The sequence below is a fragment of the Pyrus communis genome, chromosome 8 (genome assembly GCF_963583255.1).
Source record: "Pyrus communis chromosome 8, drPyrComm1.1, whole genome shotgun sequence".
Classification (NCBI taxonomy): Eukaryota; Viridiplantae; Streptophyta; class Magnoliopsida; order Rosales; family Rosaceae; genus Pyrus; species Pyrus communis.
This window is the reverse complement of record NC_084810.1, coordinates 1,457,307-1,480,551: the sequence shown is the minus strand read 5'-3', so window position 1 is coordinate 1,480,551 and position 23,245 is coordinate 1,457,307. Positions and strand designations below refer to the sequence as shown.

At 37.6% G+C, this 23,245-nt stretch overlaps 3 protein-coding genes across 3 annotated transcripts; 2 read left to right on the top strand and 1 right to left on the bottom strand.

The window, feature by feature from the left end:
* The first annotated feature begins 20 nt into the window (after positions 1 to 20).
* LOC137743598 (transcription termination factor MTERF4, chloroplastic-like) lies at positions 21 to 2,915 on the top strand. Its single transcript, XM_068483524.1, has 2 exons — positions 21 to 158; positions 1,221 to 2,915. Exon 2 carries the CDS (start codon positions 1,249 to 1,251, stop codon positions 2,812 to 2,814), a length of 1,566 nt encoding a protein of 521 aa, XP_068339625.1. The 5' UTR covers positions 21 to 158; positions 1,221 to 1,248; the 3' UTR covers positions 2,815 to 2,915.
* Positions 2,916 to 3,123: 208 nt separating this feature from the next.
* Positions 3,124 to 5,278, bottom strand: LOC137743371 (protein RESISTANCE TO PHYTOPHTHORA 1, chloroplastic-like). Its single transcript, XM_068483255.1, has 4 exons — positions 4,910 to 5,278; positions 3,854 to 4,064; positions 3,595 to 3,764; positions 3,124 to 3,492 (listed from the first exon to the last, which is right to left on the bottom strand). Exons 1-4 carry the CDS (start codon positions 5,171 to 5,173, stop codon positions 3,466 to 3,468), a joined length of 672 nt encoding a protein of 223 aa, XP_068339356.1. The 5' UTR covers positions 5,174 to 5,278; the 3' UTR covers positions 3,124 to 3,465.
* Positions 5,279 to 7,523: 2,245 nt separating this feature from the next.
* On the top strand, positions 7,524 to 21,616 carry LOC137741986 (piezo-type mechanosensitive ion channel homolog). The gene is made up of 21 exons (XM_068481704.1): positions 7,524 to 7,964; positions 8,062 to 8,142; positions 8,793 to 8,952; positions 9,041 to 9,201; positions 9,541 to 9,697; positions 9,880 to 10,066; positions 10,649 to 10,764; positions 11,636 to 11,720; positions 12,632 to 12,847; positions 12,931 to 13,108; positions 13,327 to 13,455; positions 13,624 to 13,797; positions 13,907 to 14,140; positions 14,568 to 16,109; positions 16,383 to 18,868; positions 19,134 to 19,529; positions 19,677 to 19,835; positions 20,056 to 20,562; positions 20,691 to 20,835; positions 20,938 to 21,082; positions 21,273 to 21,616. Exons 1-21 carry the CDS (start codon positions 7,916 to 7,918, stop codon positions 21,406 to 21,408), a joined length of 7,443 nt encoding a protein of 2,480 aa, XP_068337805.1. The 5' UTR covers positions 7,524 to 7,915; the 3' UTR covers positions 21,409 to 21,616.
* The last annotated feature ends 1,629 nt before the right edge of the window (positions 21,617 to 23,245 follow it).

Below are 23,245 nucleotides of genomic sequence, written 5' to 3'. Positions count from 1 at the left end.
TCCTCTTGCGAAAGGTTTAAGCTTTAGCCGGAGGAGGAGACGAGAGTGTTTGCCCATCTGCTGCTCGACTGAGCTGTCTGCCATTGATGGGTTGATCCTAGCGGCTCTCTGGATAAGCAGCTTGAGCAATTCTCAGCCCGAGCCAACTCCACGAACAGGTCAGCTTCTTCCTTCTTCTTCTTCTCTGCAACTTTGTTCAATTTAACGAGCATTTCACCGACGAAATGGAGATAATACGATAAATGGATAATTGAGTTTTCTCTTCTTCCTTCTCTGCAACTTTGTGTACTGAGTGGCTTTTTACTATCTGCTTTTGAAAGAAGCTAAACTTTCTGCAGTTCGGCTTTTCCTACTGAAAAAAAAAGCTAAATTCTTCGGTTTATGTATTTTTGGATGTAAATGGTAGAACCCAAGTTTTCTTTGGTGCCTAAGATATGAAATTTGTATTCTTTTATGTATTTTTGTAGAAATTTGTCTCAGAAATGAAAATGAACCGTCTTTTGGTTGCTGTATTTCATTATAATTTGTGAGCTCTGTTCTAAAAGTTGTTAGGTAGCTGCGCACCGTTCTGATTAATGCACAAACGTTTAAAAATTAAGATGACGCCTAGACTTGCTGAGACACCTGCCTAGACCGTCTAGGCGCCCGTCTAGCTGCCCAGACCGGCCTAGTCCGCCCAGACCCTCCTAGCCCGCCCAAACCTCCTAGGCTGTTGGTTGCGACTCATTTAGACAAAAAATAGATAATTTTCATTTGTGTTTTATTTTTTTCAATAAATTGTAAGAGACGTGTTGAATACTTAAATGAACACACATTATATGTTTATTCTCCATATTTTCATTATGTTCCAGCACTTCATAATATATATGTTATTCTATTTTGTAGTTTACAATAAAATTATATATATTTTAAATATAAAGAAACACTTATATACATAAAATATAATAGATTTACTTAAATCCGACTAGGCGCTAAGCCCTAACCCACCGCCCGACTAGCGCCTAACGTCTTTTAGAATCTTATTTGTTAGTCCGTCATTCGAAGTAAGAAAATAAAAAGATTATCATGTTGGATTAGTAGATTTGAGTAATTTTTGCCCATGATAACTCACTGTTATTATCTTCTTGTATTAGTAGATGTGCCTTGATGATCAAGATTATCATGTTGTTCTCTGCATTGGTACTATTATGTATTTGAGTTGAGCCCTTCGTTTTTCGCAGGCGGGTTGGTAGTTTTGAATCTGGAAGTATGAAGATCAGATGCTATACTGGTATTACGAAACCCAGCTTTTTGCTTGTGCATTCAGAGTTATCGGCACTTACATCTCCTAAGCCCCAATTCACTTCTATATCCACGCTTTGCAATCGAGAGAAATTGATAGGGTTGATAACAAGGTGTCAGTATTCTGTTTCTGGTAGAAGGTCAGCAACCAGTTATAAGGATTCATCGGTTTCAAATACAAACACCAGTCGTATAGGTAGGAGAGATAGAGGTTCTTCATCCTTATATAGTCGTCCTAGTCTGTTAGAGATGAAGAATGAAAGGATGGAAATTCGTGCCCGGGTTTATGATTTCTTGCGAGGAATTGGTATTGTCCCTGATGAGCTTGATGGATTGGAGCTTCCTGTTACAGTCGAAGTTATGAGGGAACGTGTGGATTTTCTTCACAATCTGGGACTTACAGTCGAAGACATTAACAACTATCCGCTTGTTCTAGGCTGTAGTGTGAAGAAAAACATGATTCCTGTGCTCGATTATCTTGGGAAGTTGGGTGTTAGGAAATCCACATTCACAGAGTTCTTGAGAAGATATCCACAAGTCCTGCATGCTAGTGTTGTTATTGACCTTTCACCAGTGGTCAAGTATCTTCAAGGAATGGATATCAAACCGGATGACATTCCTCGGGTTCTTGAGAAATACCCAGAAGTGCTGGGATTCAAGCTTGAGGGGACCATGAGCACTTCGGTGGCTTATTTAGTTGGAATTGGGGTTGCAAGAAGGGAGATTGGAGGAGTTTTAACTAGATACCCCGAGATTTTAGGGATGCGTGTAGGTAGGGTGATCAAGCCTTTTGTTGAGTATCTCGAAAAGCTGGGTATTCCTAGACTAGGTGTGGCTAGACTGATAGAGAAGCGTCCTCACATCGTTGGGTTTGGATTGGAGGAGAGGGTGAAACCGAATATTCAATCCCTTTTGGAGTTTTGTGTTCGAGAAGAATCACTTGCTTCTGTAGTGGCACAGTATCCTGAGATCATAGGAATTGATCTCAAGCCTAAGCTTCTCAGTCAACAAAGTTCACTCAAGTCGGTAATAGATTTGGATCCCGAGGACTTTGGCAGAGTTGTTGAGAAGATGCCTCAAGTTGTTAGCCTCAGTGATAGACCTATGATGAAGCATGTCGATTTCCTTAAGAATTGTGGATTTTCCTTGGAGCAAGTGAGGAAGATGATCGTCGGGTGTCCCCAGTTGCTTGCCTTGAATCTGGACATCATGAAACTCAGCTTTGATTTCTTTCAAACAGAGATGCAAATGCCTTTGAATGACTTGGTTGCTTTCCCAGCATTCTTTACTTATGGTCTGGAATCGACTATAAAACCAAGACATAAGATGGTTTCGAAGAAAGCGTTGAAATGCTCCCTTGGATGGCTTCTCAATTGCTCTGATGAAAAGTTTGCACAACGGATGGACTACGACACCATTGACATGGAGGAGATGGAATCATTGCCATCGTTTGATATGAATACGCTCACAGAACCAAGGAGCGACGATTCAGGTTCTGAATACGATGATGACAGCGATGACGATTATGTATAGAATGATCTTCATGTAATCAACTACCGAAATTTTTGTTCTAATTTTGTAAAACAAACAAATCAATGATGATTCAAATTTTGTACTGAAATTTTGGTTCCATTGATTGGGCATTTTGTTAGTTCAGCCATGGATTTTCGTTGTTGATGAGGTAAATTTATGAGTCTCTCTATTTAAACAGCAAATTCATCTTGATTTTGACCGTGAACTCAAGCGGAACACATTTCTAGTGAGGATGAGGGAGCGAATTGATGCGGTAACCATTGAGATTCCAGAAACGTAGAACGAAATTAAAGAGAAATCAAGGGAGAGTAAAAAAGGTATCACGAATAGAAGTAAGAACAACAGGGAAACGATTCAGTATTTTTATGTACAAATGTATCACTGCATTACTTTGTTCAACTATATTTTCACTTGTCAATATTCATCCTATATAAACAAGATCGCCTGAACATGATCGAATGCATCCCTTCTCTCGACATTTCCCAAAAATCGACAATGGTTTTGGCTCCTGCAGACTGCAAGTGAGGCAAGCACCATTTTTTCGGGTAAACGTACAAGCTCTTGTCGTACTTTCAAGCCATCAGCATCTAGAAACTTGGTATAAATCATGTGCCTATCCATTGATTTGAAACGATCAAGCAACTTCAATTCCTAGTCTTTTCTTTCTAGCCACCCAAGCTGTAGAAACAGAACGTATGTTACTTGCTATATTAGCAGAGAAATATCACAAATTATAAAAAGGAATGCCTAATTCAAACATCTGAATCTGCGATCGCATACCTTCCACGCATACATGGCGAAAAAGGCTACAGTATCAGCAGACCAAACGACAGCAAAGGACTTCACAAAGAATGGGATTGTAACATTGAGTAACGGGACGAGGAGGAAGAGATAGTTTAGAGCTTCCTTCTCATTTTTCGAGCAGTCTCGTGCACGCAGTGAAGGAATTGCTGCAAAATTAGAAAGTTAAATTCTTTGTTCATTATATCTTTGCTACAAGAGGAAACTTTGGAGGTACATTTAGAGGGGGATAACTTACTAAACATCCAAATGGACCACATTCCCATTAACCTCCATATGTCTGGTTCGTTCGATGGGAAGATGAGATTGAAGGACAGAAATCCACCTAGCAGCATGGAGGCATAGGCTTGAACCTCAAAAACAGTGTAGAGAGTACTACCGGGCACAGCGGGGTTTTTGGAAGCTGTCGAAGCCCTTGGTGCAAAGGTTGCAGCAGTCTTCTGAACCACCTGTTGCAAAAAATGGAAGCATAGCGTTGTGAGAAATTGATTACATGACAGTTTTCTATCGGAGAAAAACAATCTATCACTACACGGGGTGGATATGCTAAACAAAAAGGAATCCATCCGGTTGAAGAAAGTTGGGGCGTTTGAGGATGCGATCATACCAACTCACATGCGAGGTCCCTTCTTTTACCGACGTGGGATTCATACTCTCAACATCCATCCGGTTAGGTAAACTATGTTTGGAAACATAGCCGAAATCGGACTATTCTCAATGTAGATTACTTTCATGACAGATTTGATGTTAAAGAGACGTCGATACAATTCTATTAGCTTCTTCAACTAGTTTATTTCTTTGTTCATGTTTTTGGTAGTCAGATACAAGTGAAATGCTTTTCCGGGTAGAAATCGATGTTGATTTTTGGCTTAAGTTTCATCCAATACATTAGCCTACATTAGGCTCACTAAAGCACACAAACTAACTCTAAAACAACTTTTTGCAAATTGCCAGTGACTCGACTCTATAAGGTGTGGGGTTTTATGCAAAAGGCTTCGATGTCATTAGTAGCGGAAATTGTATGCCGTATCTTTTTTTTTTAAGTTTCGGACATGTGACTTTACATTCTTCAACTCAAACGAAAAAATATGTACTGAATAGCCTGCTCTGACACCGCATTAGAATATGAGCATAAGCTTTTTCTCGTTGCGGGATTCACACTCTCAACAACCCACTTAACATAATGATTCCGTTTTCACTACCCAATTTCACAATTCACAATAAAATTTACAAAGTCTTTATAAATTGCAATTCAGGACACCCATATGAACAAAAAAAGGTATAAAAATCCAACCTTTTTGAGGTCCTTGTCGAGTGGAGAACCAGCAGCAGCAGCAGAGAAAGTGGAGGACTTTCCGGCTTCCGGTGGCTTGGCTTCTTCTAGCTCTGGCTTTGGTTCCTCCACTGCTGCCGGAGCATCCAGCTCATTGGCATTGGCATATAGTCTGAAATAAAATTTGGTGGGAAACGGAGAATTGCAGGGTGAAACGTTTCTCGGGTTCGAAACGGTGAAAGGATATTGGAAGTTGCAGAGAGAGGTTGAAGTTAAGGTGTTCATGGTTGAACACTTTCTCTCTCCGCTGATAAGATTTTCACTGAGAATTCAAGAACAGAAAGGAAACAGAGGAAAAACAGAGGGAGATAAGAAATTTGAGGCAGGGAACAAGAGGTGTTGGACGGGGACAGCATTTGGGCTTCACTTAAATGGAGAATTTTCTGGCCCAATATCATTGACTATGTGCTTACGATAATTGGTACATCAGAGTTGCATTCTTCTCGGTCCTCTTGTACTAAGGAAAGGTCCTCGCCCAATATCATTGACTCTATGCGTACGATAATTGGTACACCAGAGGTGCATTCTTCCTAGTCCTCTTGCACTAAGGAAAGGTCCCTGCCCAATATCATTGACTCCGTGTATACGATAATTGGTACACCAGAAATGCATTCTTTCCGGTCCTCTTATACTAAGGAAAGGTCCTCGCATTGTTCTAACGCCCACATCGAATACGGACTGAACTTCTCCTGGGGGCACTAGCACGAGCTAAAAAGGTTGAAATACTATTTGAAAGAGAGTAAAACGGTATGAAATCCCAGGGTTTTGAGCCCACGCTATTCAATCATCATTGAACAACTAGGTGCACGTCGTACCAGCAACATATATGATACGAGTATATCGCTATTGTGTCACTAGCACGGAACAATATGGTGTAAGTATATTTGTATGCAAGTTCCTACACATCAAAGTTATATTTAAATACAAATACGAAGGGGCCTATTTCTTTGTGGGCAGATCAATCGGACAGCCCACCTAGTATAGGCTCTAGCTATCGAACTCAAGAATTACAAAGGTACACCTCTTTATTCACTTAAGTGTAATAACTAATTAGCAAATCACTATTTAAAATTTATTTCTATTGAAAAGAGTAGTGATGTTGACACATTCATGTTTATTTCTCACAAACCATTCTCAGTTTTTGGCTGTCTGATCAAATGAATCGAGAAGATAAATGGTAAAAATGAAGAAAAGTATGTAAAAAGTAAAAATAAATGCATAAATAGCACTATCCTAAAAAAATAGTCAAAGTGCTTGCTGGCAATTTGTTGGGTACATATACATAACCGTCTTTTGCTTGAGTCTTTTATTTTTATTTTTTAACAAATGATATTATCTACACTAGGAATGGGGGACTACGCTAACCCTTACATTGGAGTAACCATAATAATATGGTTTAAATTCTTTTTTGGAAGAATCGAATTTGAGACATTTGAGTACAAGCGGAGAGGAATAATATTATACAGTAATACATGGTGATATTAATGAACCTTTTTTTTTTTTGAAACTTTTATGAAAAGCGCTTGGATTAAGTTTATTTTAATAAAAATCCATGCTATAACTTTATTTAATGAAAAAAACTTAAGTTTTAATGAAAAACTCTTAAATTTTAATAAAAAGGACAAAAAACTTAAATTTTAATGAAAAACATAATTTTAATATTAAAAAAAAAAAAAAACTGACATGCGAACCTGCGCGCCCCTCACACAAACTGTTTGTGAAACTTACTACAGTGTTTATGAAACTTAATGGTGCTACACTGTTTATGAAACTTAATAGTACTACACTGTTTATGAAATTTAACGGTAGATGCTCGTCCCAGATTTTCAAGTTCTTTTACTAGAATGCAATAAAAAGATTAAAAAAAAAATGATAGAGATTAACGTCTACGTCGTTAAAATCATGCATGCCTAAAAGATAGAAAAAAATAAAATAAAAGAGATCAACGTCAGCGCCCACACCTGACTGACTTCCCCCACCCCAACAATACCGTTCCAGATGTGGTTCTGAATCGAACAGAACTTACTTCAATTTGAAATTTTAATTTTAGAGGAATAAAATATGTTTGGATTATATCAGAGTTATGCAATTGAAGGATTGATTGGATGCTCTTTGCACGCTTTTTGAGTTAGGTTTTTTTTTTCTTTTTATTGTCTTTATAATTAAATAAAATTATAATATAATTTTTAGTTAAAACTCAAAATTTTAAAATTTTTTTTATTAGTTTTATTTATTTTATTTTTTTTTTGTGAAGAACGGGAAGTACAATCCGAAGCCAAAGAGAATCAATGAACCATTTTAATTAATGTATACGGTGAAGATCCATTAATAACTAGATATTGTCCTTATTCATTGGTTTGTGGGCCAACATAAGTGGGGCCAATCAATAACCTCCCAGATAATAGAGAGTAGAGCCCAAACAGAAAACGAACACTTGTACGACTCTACTTATTTCCGCGCGAATTCCACCAACCATTCTAATCACTTGCAGGCTTTGCAATATAATAAATTTTATTTATTATATATATATATATATATATATATATGTTTTTTTTTTTCCTTCTGAAAGCTTCTTGCTTGTTTGCCAATCTCATAAAATGTGTGCGACTTGCAGCTCCGACTTAGGAGACTGGTAGTTATCGGAGCTCCAGAGACTAATACTTCTGATTAATTATTACTTTGGAGTTTGAACGATTGTTTACGGTTGTTTGAGTTGCCGCGAATTTTAGAGGACCAACGTACCTATTTTTTGTTTCGTTCCGTTATCGTGTGCCAAACAAAGAAGAAAGCAACAGCTAAGTTTCTCCTTTTTCTATTCGAATTGGGAGTTTCTGAGGAAATTGGGAGTTTTCTGAGGAAATTTGAAGGTTTTGGGGAAATGGGTTTTCGTGAATTTGATTCTGATCGAAAACCCATTGATGGATTCTTGGAGTTGAAGTGATTGGTTTGGGGTTTTAAGGGCCTCTAATGGGGAGACTTCTTGGCGGTTTCGTGTTACCTCTGCTGCTGCTAACTGGTATTCAAATTCAAAAGCAAATGCCTTTGTCTTTTGCCAGTGTTTTCTTAGAAAGTCAAATTGCAACTCTTAAAAGTTACCATCTTTTTTCTTGCAGCTGCTGTTATCAACTGGAGCGTGCTCTCTCTTGTCGATTTGATAGCGTTTCTTCTTATTCTATTTAATGCACCAAAACTAGGTAAGCTAGCTGCTCTGTGAATTTTCAAGCTTGGTTTCGACGTTTCGAATGAATTTAGGTAGACATGGTACCAAGTGAAAATGTATTTGTGAGATACTAGGAAACTATGTGCAAGATGTGCTTATGGATTACTACTTTCTTGTTAGTGGGTTGACATGTAATGTCTCATATGCAAGGGGTTTTCTTGTTATGGCTATGTACAAGAGAGTAGCTAAAGTTCTTTGATTTTCCCCGAAAACAATGTTAATTGTGAGATGATCACAATCGCTTAGTTAAGCTCGACTACTGTTTATAATATAATTGTCATGATTCCTTTAGCTATGCATCTATGAGTGCTCAGATTTGGTTTTCCTGAGTAGCTATGTCCACCCACTTAGATGCCAAGTTTATGCATAAGTGGTGTGAACTTCTTTTAAACAACAAAAGAACATGAATTTTTGGAGATCCACTCGAGTTTTATGTAAGATCTCACTCAATGTCAAACCTTGGGTTTTATTGGATTCATGCAGAATTTGGTGTTATCATTGCAATTTATGAGAGAAAAGAAAAATGATTTTGGTATTTTATATGCTGCTTCTTATTATCCTAAATGCTGGAATTACTTATATAATTGAACTTTACTACTTCTGACAGTGTTTTTCTTATTGTAGGATTTCATCTAGGAAGGCAGCTTTTATTGTCATGGATCATTGTTATATTTTCTTTATTTGTTATTTTTTCTCAAGTGATATATCTTGTTATATGGGCTATTGAGGGAAATAAATGGAGCGGAGTAGATGCTTGGTGGGCAAATCTTATTGGATTCATGATGTAAGAATTTGCTTTGTTTCTATTTAATCTCACATAGCTTTATTTTATACGCATACATTTACACAGCGTTTTGTGTGTGCTTTTGCAGATTGCAGTCATGGAAATCTCCTTTCGTGCTATATTTTTTACTCTTACAACTATCAGTAGTTGCTGTTGCATTAGTTGATTTGTATGGAAACAGATTTGGTCTTGTTTCATCATGCGATTCATGTTGGGGTTGTTTCTCATCAGCCATTGAACGACCAATTTGTAAGTAATTGCCTGATTTTTTTTTGTCTCTTCGGTTTTTTTTCTATGATTTCTCCTATCAAGCCATATAACATTATATACATAAAGAATCCAATTCTAATGTATAAATCTTGGATACAGTTCTTGTTATGCATTTGATTTTCTCTTGGGATGATGTTCTTGCAAATTTTTAAAGATGCTTTTAGCAGTTGATTTATTCACCTTATTAATCAGATGTTAAAATGACATATACATACCTGTGTGCAATCTTAGTTATGAGTTGGTTAAGTTGAAGATACCAGAATTAATCATACAAAAGTAACAACTGATTTGGAATTATTTCGTTGTTCCTTCTGGAAGGTTCTCATCTTAGGGTTGCTGCCTTGTTGCTATTGCCTGCCATTCAGTTGGTTGTCGGAATTAGCCGTCCTTCATGGGTTTCTCTACCCTTTTTTATTGGGAGCTGCATTGGTCTTGTAGATTGGTCTTTGACAAGCAATTTTCTAGGACTTTTCAGGTGATTTCCTTGCAATCCATCATTTGTTGATGATATTGTTGCCTCTCTCTCTGTCTCTGTCTCCGTCTCTCTCATACACACACTCTCTCTTACTGTCCATATATCTATCTATGTATCCATGTTCACATCTGCTGTAGTTAGTTTTGCTTCTGTTGCTCATGGTTGCACCTATGGGTTTGAAGGTGGTGGAAGCCTTTTCACTTGTATGCAGGCTTCAACATTGTCTTGCTTTATGTGTATCAGCTCCCTGTGGAGTTTCCGGATATGTTACAATGGGTAGCTAAGTTCATTGGTCTGTTCAAAATAACTTTACATTCAGACTGGACTGAAGTTTGTTCGAGCTGCTCTCTTTTACTTTTCTACACCATGGTACGTACTCTCTTTTACTTTCTACATCATGATATGTATGCTAGCAACCTTCTCACTTACCTTCTCATTTCAACATTCTCACTTCTTCTCATGCCACGTGTTCCCACTATTTTTCTTCCTTTGTTAGTATTATTAAGATTTTAGTTTGTCAACCATAAAGTAATTAAATTTTTAGTTTGTCAACCAAAAAGTAATTAAATTTTTAGTTTTTCAACCAAAAAGTGATTAAAATTTTAGTTTTGTGCTAGTGGAATACACGTGGCATGAGTAGAAGTGAGAAGGTTGCTAGCACTCCCCTTTGTTTTATGTCTTCTACAAGTTCAACACAGTTTATGTGGTAGGATACTTGAAAACCAGTGATTTCAGCTTATCTACAGTGTAGGTTCTGCAGGTTTATAATGAAATAATTTGTGTTTGAAAGTGTAAACTATAGTTCAAAGTTGTCATACGGCTAAAATGTGTGATAGGTGCACCAATCCCATATTACTTATCAAACGTATATGTCATCCATTGTACTTTATAACACAAGTGCTTCAGTGCGTACTTGTGGTTTCTCTTTACATTCTCTTCCTTCTAATGCAGCTATCCTGTGTTAAATGTGATCTAGAGGAAATGGATTTTATTTTATCCATGAAAGAAAACAACTTGATGGAGCAACTTCTTCCCTCGAAGCATTCATTTTTTATTCGTGAATCTAGGTAATATTCTTGGATGTTGTAACATCTTTTTGACTGGTTTACAGTATGCCGTCTCCTTTAATCATTGCCTTCAATGCGTATAAGTTTACTATTTATTTTTGTTCTAAGTTCTAACACAGAGGGAGGAAGACCTCTGTCATCCTACTGTAAGTCCATATCTTTGATCTTGCTGAATCAAAGTTTCAAATAGAACATGATATGTAGCAGGATAAGTACGTGTAAAAGTAAAACCATTTGTTCGATATAAGATTAGAACATGATAATGTTGGGATCATTTAACAACATATAGAAAGTTTGGAGCCAATCGTACTAAAGCTGCAACCCCGTATCAGAGGCTAGAAATTTTTAAAGAACATGGTGGATGAAATTAGAGTAATCCAACCCAACAAACTCTTAGATTTCAGTTTCTTAGAATCTTCCCCTTGTAAGTAAAAGAAAAAGAGCCTGTAGTTTTCTGATAGCACATTAAAAAATGTCAAGATAAAAGCTTTAGTAGACTGCAGGGGGACTCGTCATCAAGCCTACCAACTGCTTTCAATTTTTTCTTGTGAAAAAGAACAAAGATTGGGATTGTCAGAGAGGGTGTAACGATAACCCATCAGTCACATAGTGGATTAGTATCTAGATATAGCTTTAGTTGATCATTGAGGCCAACTTTCACAGACACTCTATGTATATGCCAGCATAAAATGCTTTGCATCCAAACAAACAATATCTTCTTATCTGTTCTGATGTTTTGTATTACCTTCAATTATTGCATAACTACAGTTTGTTTGGTGTATCCAGTGTAACTGGCTACTTCTCTCCGTTGGAGCCTGTATCATTATCAGTGTATATGCTTGCAGCTTAAGTAATTGTTTATTGTATTCAGATCTGGTGTAAGGCATACCAATGTTTTATTGAAGGGAGCGGTTTTCCGGACCTTTAGTATCAACTTCTTCACATATGGTTTCCCGGTATGTATTCCTCTACTTTCTTCTTCTTGACTGAACAACATTATGATGTTTATTGAGGCTGAATTGACCCATTCATGCCATCTTTTTGAAGGAGAAGATGAGGTAGTTGTGAATTTCAGTGCTTGAATTTAATGCATGGGGCATTAGGTATCTATTTAGTTCAAACCATCATGTAGGAATCTTACTTGCCATACCGAAGTGTTCTTTTAGTTTTCATGTTTTTCCAATCCAGTGAGAAAAAATTTCTTGTTGCTATTTTTTGGTTTCCAAAAACAAACTCATTGTAATAATATGGATATGCTCCTTTTTCTCCTAAATTTTGGACTTGGAAACTTTAGATAAAGTATTTGTTGCATTAATTAAGATTTACTGGAAATTTAAAAAGTTTAGGTAGATAAAGTGGTCAGGTTGGAAATTAGGTGGCTAACACTGGTGACTGGACAGAAGTAGCACAAAAATATTAAAGTACATTGACTTAATAGGAGATATTGTGTAACCTCATACGAATAGGACAAAGGCAAGTACGATGATGAACTGATGATGATACAAATAAAGTATTGGCGTCTTTTTCATGCACGAAAATCTAGAAACTGAAAAATAAAACTGAGTTTAGAGGAAATTTGAACCAATTGGTATTTCGTAGTTTTGCAATTATTTCATATATCTTTTGTCAATGTTATTGAATGCTTGAGTTCTTTAGTTTGAGTTGGTGGGTGACTTGTGTAGGGTTTGTATAATAACGTTTTGAAGATCCATGTAAAGTGAGTGTTGGAGGAACACTGGGTTGTGACATTTTTGACTTATGAGCTTCCAGTTTTTCGTTTCCTTGCATCTGGCTGAAATTGTTGTTCCAAGATCTATATTCTTTTCAGTTTAGTTATATTAATTGGTATTTGTGGTGAATTTGGCAGGTTTCCTTGTTTGCTCTTTCTTTTTGGAGTTTTCATTTTGCAAGTATTTGCGCATTTGGGCTACTTGCATATGTTGGCTACATCATATATGTCTTCCCTTCCTTATTCCGTTTGCATCGACTGAATGGGCTGCTTCTTGTCTTCATTCTCCTGTGGGCTGCTAGCACATATATTTTCAATGTAGCATTTGCATTCTTGAATCGGAAAATTGGGAAGGTAGTACTCTCTTTCCAGTGATGTTTCATATCTGCATTTAACAGAAAATGGTTGGAAGTTGACTGTTTTGGTTGCATGTTCAGAACATGGACATATGGGAGATGATTGGGTTGTGGCATTATCCCATACCTGGATTCTTTCTGCTTGCACAATTTTGTCTTGGTATATTGGTTGCCTTGGGTAATCTTGTGAACAACTCGGTTTTCCTTTGGTTGTCTGATGAGGATGGACAATCTTCAAATGACAACAGTACCGCAGAAGGTATTGAGATACACAATATCAAACCAATTGATTGAATAACTGGTAACTCTCGTTGTTTCCTTTTCGTGGTGGTGGGGGGTTCAGTTATATGTTTGCCTAGTCTTTTTCTCCATGCTTGTGCAGATTTGTACCATTGATTTTAATTTGCGTATATACTTAGGCCATTTCTGATTCTGTCTTCCTTCATACATGTAATACTGTTATATCCTTTATCATAGGTGAGGGAGAGACCAAAGTATTGATAGTGGCCACAATTGCTTGGGGACTGCGCAAAAGCTCTCGAGCTATCATGCTGGCACTGATATTGCTCATTGCCATGAAACCTGGTTTCATCCATGCTGTATATGGTATGTGTCTAAAATTTAACTCATGAAATTGACTGTTAGCAAAAAGACACTTAGCAAGCTGCCCCTTGTTCATTCTTATTTTTTTTTATCTTGTAATGATGAAATTAATGCTTAATTTACACCGTAGCACAATTTTCTAATTAGTTTTATTTTTGACCTGTGATTCAGTGATATTCTTTTTGATATATCTTTTGAGCCACAACATTAACAGAAAGATGCGGAAGTCTTTGATTCTCCTATGTGAGGTTCACTTTGCGCTATTGTATATCATTCAGATTAATCCGATCTCTGATACTTTGGAGCAAAAAGGCTCTTTGAGTGCAGAAATCTTATCACAATTAGGTATGCAACTGTTCTGTCATATGAAACTTTGATTATGCCTCATGTCAGAAACCGCTGCCAAAGGAAAAATTAAATGTCTAGTGATTTATCTTTTCTGTAAATGGTGCAGGTCTTCTTCAACATGAAAGCTCGTGGGACTTTTTGCAAATAGCTTTGCTCGCTTGCTTCTGTGCAATTCATAACCATGGTTTTGAAATGCTATTTTCGTTCTCAGCAATTGTGCAGCATACACCTAGCCGTCCATTTGGATTTAGCATTTTGAAAGCTGGTCTGAATAAATCAGTTTTGTTGTCAGTGTATGCGTCCTCAGCCATTCAGTACAGACATGATAATCCTTCTTATGGTATATTCATCCTTGCTATATTTATTTATTATTTTCGTGAATTGGGTCAATCTGGTCTCTGATGATTGCAGAATTTGAAATTTGGTCTGAACCTTCTCAATTTGTCCCAAGTGATAATCTAGTGAATGCCTAGTTACCTAGTTATTTGATAATATACTTTGGAATGCTACAAAGGCAGAAGTATGCAATGAATATTTGATGAATTGGAAACAGATCCAATACAACTAATCGAAACTAGATATTGTAGGTTTCCTTCTCCAAATTATATGTTTTTGGTTTTATGAATCAAGGTGTCAACAATCAACCTTGTATTTTAGGACCATATATGCTTGATGTTGACCCAATGCCGACCTTTTTCTGCTACCTATGGTACTCTCCTTTAATTACTGTTGACATTTATATTTTCTGATGTGTTCTCTCTTTCCAGAGAGAAGAATTGCATTATTCCTCAGTGCAATTGGGCAGAAGTTTTTATCTGTGTACAGATCATGTGGAACCTACATTGCCTTTCTAACGATTCTCCTTACTGTATACTTGGTGAGACCCAATTATGTATCATTTGGATACATATTCCTTCTCCTTGTTTGGATCATTGGAAGACAACTTGTGGAGAGAACAAAAAAACGCCTTTGGTTCCCATTGAAAGCATATGCAATTGTGGTGTTTATCTTTATCTATAGCTTGAGCAGTTTCCCGAGCATTGAGATCTGGTTGTCCAAGTTCATAGACCTTTATTTTTATCTAGGCTATAACTCCGAAGCTTCATATTTGAAAAATATTTGGGAATCCCTAGCAGTGTTGATTGTGATGCAACTTTATAGCTACGAGAGAAGACAGAGCAGTTATAACAGGTCAGATGATGTCCATGTGTTAGAATTTGGAGTGCTTGGGTTTGTAAGGCGGTTTGTCATTTGGCACAGCAACAAGATCTTGTTTATTGCAGTATTCTATGCATCTTTATCTCCAATAAGTGCCTTTGGCTTCTTTTATCTACTTGGCCTTGTCCTGTGTTCAACTTTACCTAAAGCTTCACATTTCCCATCTAAATCATTCTTGGTTTACACAGGACTCCTAGTAACGTCTGAGTACCTTTTTCAGATGTGGGGTAGACAGGCTGCAATGTTTCCTGGACAAAAGCACTCTTATATTTCCCTTTTTTTGGGTTTCCGTGTATTTAAACCGGGCTTTTGGAGTCTAGAATCTGGCTTGAGAGGAAAAGTTCTGGTGATTGCTGCATGCACTCTTCAATATAATGTTTTTCGCTGGTTGGAAAAGATGCCAAGTACTATCCTAAACAATGGAAAGTGGGAAGAGCCTTGTCCATTGTTTGTCTCAACAGAAGATGCCAATATCAATGGTTCCATCCCAAGGGAGGATAACAAGCCATCGACAGATTCTGAAGCCATTTCAGTGAAACGAGAAGGGGTCAGGAGCCAATCATGGCCCTTTTTTCCCCCTGGTTCATCGCAATTACCTAACCATGTGTCCCCTAGAGCAGGAGGTTCTGAGGGTAGCAGTAATAAATATTCATTTGGGTACATTTGGGGCAGCACCAAAGAGAGTCATAAGTGGAACAAGAAGCGGATTCTTGCCTTGAGAAAGGAGAGATTTGACACACAGAAGCTTATTGCAAAAATCTATTTGAAATTCTGGATGGAGAATATGTTTAACCTCTTTGGTCTTGAGATAAACATGATTGCATTGCTTCTTGCAAGCTTTGCTTTATTGAATGCCATATCTATGGTATACATTGCGTTACTTGCTACTTGCATTATTATGAATCGGCAGAGTATACGTAAACTATGGCCCGTATTAGTTTTCCTGTTTGCATCCATTCTCATCCTTGAGTATTTTGCCATCTGGAGGTGTGTGTGGACTCGAAATCAACCTGATGAGACGAATGCACAGTGCCATGATTGCTGGAAAAGCTCAACCATGTATTTCAGTTACTGCAAGTACTGCTGGTTAGGTATTACTCTCTTAGCCATCTGATGCATACACACACAGGTGTGCACGTGTACACACAGAAACATACACGTGCATACTAAATTTCTTTAGTTTCTTTGCTGAATTGGAGAGTGTTGCAGAAAATTGATATGGATTATTGGCCCATTGTTAGACAAGTTTTAAGACGAATTAGTTTTTCTTTCTCTGACCTTATATCTTGTTTTCTTTTATGTTTCAGTTGTTATGTAGATCAATTTATTCCTTAAACTATAACAATGTGTACCACTTATGCTAGGACTTATTGTCGATGATCCGCGTATGCTTATCAGCTATTTTGCCGTCTTCATGCTTGCTTGTTTCAAACTTCATGCTGATCAATTGTCCGGATTCTCGGTGTCATCTACTTACCGACAAATGGTATCTCAACGTAAAAATTTGTTTGTGTGGAGAGACCTCTCTTTTGAAACCAAAAGCATGTGGACCTTCTTTGACTACCTGAGGCTTTACTGCTACTGTCATCTATTGGATCTTGTGCTAGCATTGGTTTTGATTACTGGAACAATTGAGTATGACATTCTGCACCTTGGTTATCTTGCTTTTGCGCTGGTTTTCTTTCGGGTGAGACTTAAAATCTTAAAGAAGAGGAATAAGATATTCAAGTTCTTGCGCATATACAATTTTGCTCTTATTGTTCTTTCTCTTGCATATCAATCTCCTTTTGTGGGGGAGTCTTGTGCTGGAAAGTGTGAGACAGTAGATTACGTATTTGAGATGATTGGATTTTATAAGTATGACTATGGATTTCGGATTACTGCAAGATCGGCTCTTGTTGAGATTATCATTTTTATGCTGGTATCACTTCAGTCCTATATGTTCTCCTCCCCAGAGTTTGATTATGTTTCTCGGTATCTTGAAGCCGAGCAAATTGGTGCCATTGTGCGTGAGCAAGAAAAGAAAGCTGCATGGAAAACTGCACAGTTAAAACATATTCGTGAATCTGAGGAGAAGAAACACCAGCGTAACCTGCAAGTGGAGAAAATGAAGTCAGAGATGCTCAACCTGCAAACCCAACTCCACAGCACGAACTCGGTTACTAATTGCGGTGACTCTCCTCCTGTCAGTGAAGGCCTGAGAAGGAGGAGGAATACTTCTCTTAACTCGAACAACGATTGGGGGACCTCTGATAAAGAAGGATTACAACTGAAAAAGGAGCAGATACTTAGAGTGGATTCATTATATCCTAGTGAATTGCATGAATCTCCTGCACCAGTGAATATGGAAAATCCAACAGCGATGGAGTGTGCAAGAGATTCAATAGAATCTCTTAACTGTGAGATCACTGAAGTTGAAGATGATGTTGCTGATGGCATATTTTTCACTTCTTCAGAAAAGGACAAAGTTAAAGGGAAAGCAAAGGAAAGCCCACTAATATCTCTGCTAGGTGATGGTGTTTCCCAGGTACAGTCGATTGGAAATCAGGCAGTTAACAACCTTGTAAGCTTTTTCAACATTGATCATGAGTTTGATGTCAATGAGCACTCTTCTGTTGAGGATGGGGTGTATGATGAGATGGAGAGCCAGAAAGTTAAAGTGTCCTTTGACCGTTCATCTTCCCTGCAGTCTGACACGAGTTCTGATGCAACAAGTCTGCAGTTAGGAAGGATCCTCCGTCACATATGGTCCCAAATGCGATCCAACAATGATATTGTGTGTTATTGTTGTTTTATCCTTGTCTTTTTGTGGAACTTCAGTTTGCTTTCTATGGTGTATATGGCAGCTTTATTCTTGTACGCACTATGTGTAAATTCCGGTCCAAGTTACATCTTCTGGGTTGTTATGCTGATTTACACAGAAGTCTATATTTTGCTTCAGTATCTGTACCAGATTATGATCCAGCACTGGGCTTTTAGTGTTGCTTCAGACTTGCTTCGTGAGTGGGGATTTCCTGAACATAAAATCACATCTTCTTTTGTGGTCAGTTCATTACCTCTCTTTCTTGTCTACTTATTTACCCTCTTACAGAGCTCTATAACCGCAAAAGATGGTGAGTGGATGTCGTCTACAGACTTCGACTTCTATAGGAGGAGTGCTTTGCATGGAAAAGAGATTCCTGTCAGTTATAGCTGGAGTCAGAAAACAAAGAAGTTCCTGCAAATAATGGAAAATGCAGTAAAATCGGTAGTCAGAAGCTTCTTCAGGTACTGGAATTCACTGACACAGGGAGCAGATTCCCCTCCTTACTTTGTTCAGGTGTCTATGGATGTGCGCTCATGGCCAGAGGACGGGATTCAGCCAGAAAAGATTGAGTCTGGAGTAAATCAATTGCTTAAAATCATTCATGATGAAAGGTGCAAGGAGAAAAACCCTAATCTCTGCCCTTTCGCTAGCAGGGTGCATGTCCAAAGCATAGAAAGGAGTCAAGAAAATGAAAATGTAGCCTTGGCTGTTTTTGAGGTGGTATATGCCTCTCCCATGACAGAGTGTGGTGATTCGATAGAATGGTACAAGTCACTTACTCCAGCAGCTGATGTCGCGAAGGAAATTCTTAAAGCACAAGATGCTGGGTTTGTTGAAGAAATAGGATTCCCATACCCCATACTCTCTGTAATTGGAGGAGGCAAGAGGGACATTGATCTGTATGCATATGTATTTGGTGCCGATCTGACTTTTTTCTTTTTAGTCGCCATATTCTACCAATCCGTCATAAAAAATAACAGCGAATTTCTTGACGTGTATCAGCTTGAAGATCAGTTTCCGAAAGAGTTTGTATTCATCCTAATGGTTAGTTATTTTTCATCATTTTCTGTCATGCTTTAAGTAGTGAAAAATCAAGTACTTTAAGATCTATTGCAAAAAGCATGGAGTTACAAGTTTGAAGTTAAATAACTCATCTTTTGTTCTTGGCTCACTATACCGAAACTATGGTAGAGGAATTCGTTACACTGTTTCTTTTTCGGTCCATGAATTTATTTCATTTTATGGTTAATAAGACTGAAATGTATAATATTATCTAAATTGCTAAAGGGTTAAATGATTTTTCATGCAGATTATCTTTTTCTTGATTGTACTTGACCGTATAATCTATCTCTGTTCATTTGCCACCGGAAAAGTGATTTTCTACATTTTCAATCTCATCCTCTTCACGTATTCAGTAACAGAGTATGCTTGGAACATGGAGCCTTCCCACCAACATGCTGGAGGATTAGCACTCCGTGCTATATTTCTTGCGAAAGCAGTTTCTTTAGCACTGCAGGCTATACAACTCCGACATGGAATTCCTCATAAAAACACTTTGTACCGGCAGTTTTTGACTAGTGAGATTTCAAGAATTAATTATTTCGGATATCGACTATATCGCGCTCTGCCTTTCCTTTATGAACTGAGATGTGCACTTGATTGGTCATGCACAACCACATCTTTGACCATGTATGATTGGCTGAAAGTAAGTTTCTTAATCTATCTGCAACATTTCATCATACTTAATCGTGCATAAAACTTCAACGGTTGAGAACTATGCACTGAATTATCAGTGGAGTACCATCAGTTATCATTACTGTGTTCTTGTAACTAACAATGGCTTTCTGTTTAGCTGGAGGACATACATGCAAGCTTGTACCTTGTCAAATGTGACGCAGTCTTGAACAGAGCAACGCACAAACAAGGAGAAAAGCAAACGAAAATGACCAAATGTTGCAACGGGATATGTCTGTTTTTCATATTGATTTGTGTTATTTGGGCTCCAATGCTGGTAAGTAACGTACGCCACTCAAATACTGATTACCAAATGATATTTTTATCATAATCATAAGTTAATAAAGTAATTGGTTTTGCTGAGTCTTAGGCGATCAGGCACACACAAACAAGTAGACAAGCCCACATGTGCTTTAATTTTAAGTTTACCATCGAGTAGAAGAAACAGTTGGTTGCTTTTCTGAATCATGCATCAAAAACTCCTTTGCTCCTCGCAGATGTACAGCAGTGGTAACCCGACAAACATTGAAAATCCCATCAAAGATGCCATTGTTCAGGTTGACATTAAGACAGCGAGTGGAAGACTGACCCTGTATCAAACCACCCTCTGTGAAAAGCTCCAATGGGACAAACTCGGCTCTGATGTTAATCTCGATCCTGAAGGTTACCTGGATACCTATAATAAGAAAGATGTCCAGTTGATATGTTGCGAATCTGATGCTAGTACTTTGTGGCTTATCCCCGATGTAGTCCAAACCAGATTCATTCGGTCCCTTTGGGATCCCAACATGGATATATCTTTCACTTGGGTACTTTCCAGGGACAGACCCAAAGGCAAGGAAACTGTGAAATATGAAAGAAGTTTGGAGTCTCAGGATCTTCCGAAACAATCAGATGTCCAAAAAGTTCTCAACGGCTCCATTAACAGCTTTAGGATGTACAACATTTATCCAAGATACTTCCGTGTCACTGGTTCTGGTGATGTCAGACCGTTGGAACTAGAGGTACCCTTTCTCGCGAGTGCATGTCTTACTAATTTGAGTACTTCACATCTGCTTCTTGCTGTTGTGTTTCTGCAGTAATCTTTATAGCAGTTCTTTGTTAAAACTACTGAATTATGATTAATTTACAGGATAATTTCATTAGCGCGGACCTTGTTCTGAATCGTGCAAATTATGAGTGGTGGTCCTTCCGCGACATCAATTCATCAGATGTCAATGGATGTGGAGGTTTGACAGGACCGATGGCCATCATCGTATCTGAGGAAACACCACCACGTAAGTTTACCAAAATGTCATTTCATATGTTCTTTTTCTGGCATACTAACTCATTTTCGGCTAAAATTGCTTTTATTCCTCATTTTCGGGTGTCCAATTCAGAGGGTATTCTTGGTGACACCCTTAGCAAGTTCAGCATTTGGGGTCTCTACATAACATTTGTTCTCGCCGTTGGCCGCTTCATCAGACTTCAATGTTCCGACTTACGAATGAGAATCCCCTACGAGAATCTTCCTTCCTGTGATAGGTAAACACAACTTCATAAAAACTGGTCCTTCCCTTTATCAGAAGCGTTTTTGTTAGAATCACGTTGATATCTTTAATAACCCAGAATCACTTTTACAAGCGCTTTTGCTTATCTAAAAGCACTTCCGAACAGGGCCTTACATGGTCAGTTTGTTTGACATGGGTTCTGTATGTTTTTTCTTGGTGTATAGGTTGATAGCCATTTGTGAGGATATATATGCTGCAAGAGCAGAGGGTGAGCTTGGAGTTGAAGAGGTCTTATACTGGACACTGGTGAAGATTTACCGGTCACCACACATGCTGCTCGAATACACGAAACCGGATTAGTTATCCTCTCGGTTTAACTTGCTGACATTAGGCTTCACAAACACCCTTTATGGTTGGAGGAATGCAACACAAATTCTTTTTCCGACCATCGGAAACGCCGGCATTCATGCTTGTTCTTCATTTTTAGCACAGGATTCGCCTAATCGCAGGGGGATTAGTGGTTTACATGTACACAATGTATTATTTCAAGAGTGATTTTGATCTGTCATGTAGTCTTTGTATATATAGTTCAATACAAGTTTGATAAAAATTAAAAAAAAAACCATAGAACTGTATTTCAAGAATAAGATTTTTGGTTAATTACACTAACATCTCCCCCCTGCCTAGTTGAGGTTTGTCGTGTTTTCATAAAACCGTTTTAGGTTTATAAAATCACACAAACACCTCCCAAGGTTTTAATTCAAAAATAATAGTTAGCTGGGGATGAGATGTTAAGATAACATTTGAGCATTATACTAATAATTGATCACAGTATTAAATCAAGGGTGGTGTAATCCATACACTCATTTTTACCTCTCAAACACTCCTCTCAAGCCGTTTGATCGAATGAATTGAAAAAGATCAATGAACAAAAATAAATAAGGATGTGTGAAAAATAAAAATGATGTGTGAATAGGGCTACCCTAAATCAATTGTATAGAATGGACCATTTGCTATTGGTATAGAGTGATTGAGCTTCGCTTCGGATCTGTGTCTAGAGCCCGCAGATTGAAAGATTCAAACCACTCAATTTTAATCATACGGTTCTCATTAACTCATCTTACTATAACACTGACTCACTTCACAAAAACTTAAAAACTTAAACGGTCTGAATCTCTTTCTCTCTTGAACGGTTTGGATCGCTCAATCTATAAACTCCGGACATAAATATCCGAAATGTATGTCATATATTATTCAAAACAAAACATCTTCTTTTATTTATTTTTTATTTCTCTCCATTGAAATTACATGGAGAAAAGACGTACAACATTTTTTTTTTTAAATAAAATTACGAAAAAAGTCTAGTCAGCAAGTATAATGGCACGTGCACAATAATACATTGGGTACGCCTGGGTGCGTTTCGCATACATTCATAAGGAAATATTAAACAAGCACACAATACTTGCTTAACGAAAAGTGTTTACTTTAACGAAAAACTACATTTTTACACTAAAAAATCAATCTTGGTACTATTCACTTTACCCTTTATTTTGTTCTTACCATTAAAATTCAAAATTTTCAAGCCCTTTTCATTAGTTTTCCTTAAAATAAACATTGATTGGCTAATTCTTGATTAACTCATAAATTAAGTCTAAAACGTTATACACATAACAATTTACACAAAAAGAAAAAGATCTATGTACATGTCAAATTCTGATTTTGTATAGAAGAGGAATGTGAATCAAATCGCTAAGAGAACCGGGCCAAGTATACTTTTCTATTAAAACTTATCCTTCCTTTTATTAGAAGCGATTTTACTAGAAGCATTTTGAAATCTTTAATAACCTAGAATCACTTTTACAAGCTCTTTTAACCATTCTAAAAGCACTTTCGAACAGCCCATGACAGGTTTGTCTGCCATGGGTTTTGTATGATACTTGTTGGTGTATAGGACTATAGGTTGATAACCATTTGTGAAGATACATATGCTGCAGGAGCAGAAGGTGAGCTCCGAGTTGAAGAGGTCCTGTACTACACTGGTGAAGATTTACAGGTCACCACACATGCTTCTCAAATACACGAAAACCGGCCATGGAAAACACCGGTAGTCCGGCCATGGAAAACACCGGCAGTCGTGCTTGTTCTTCATTTTTAGCACAGTTCGCCTAATCGCAGAGGGCTTAGTGGTTGCCCGTAC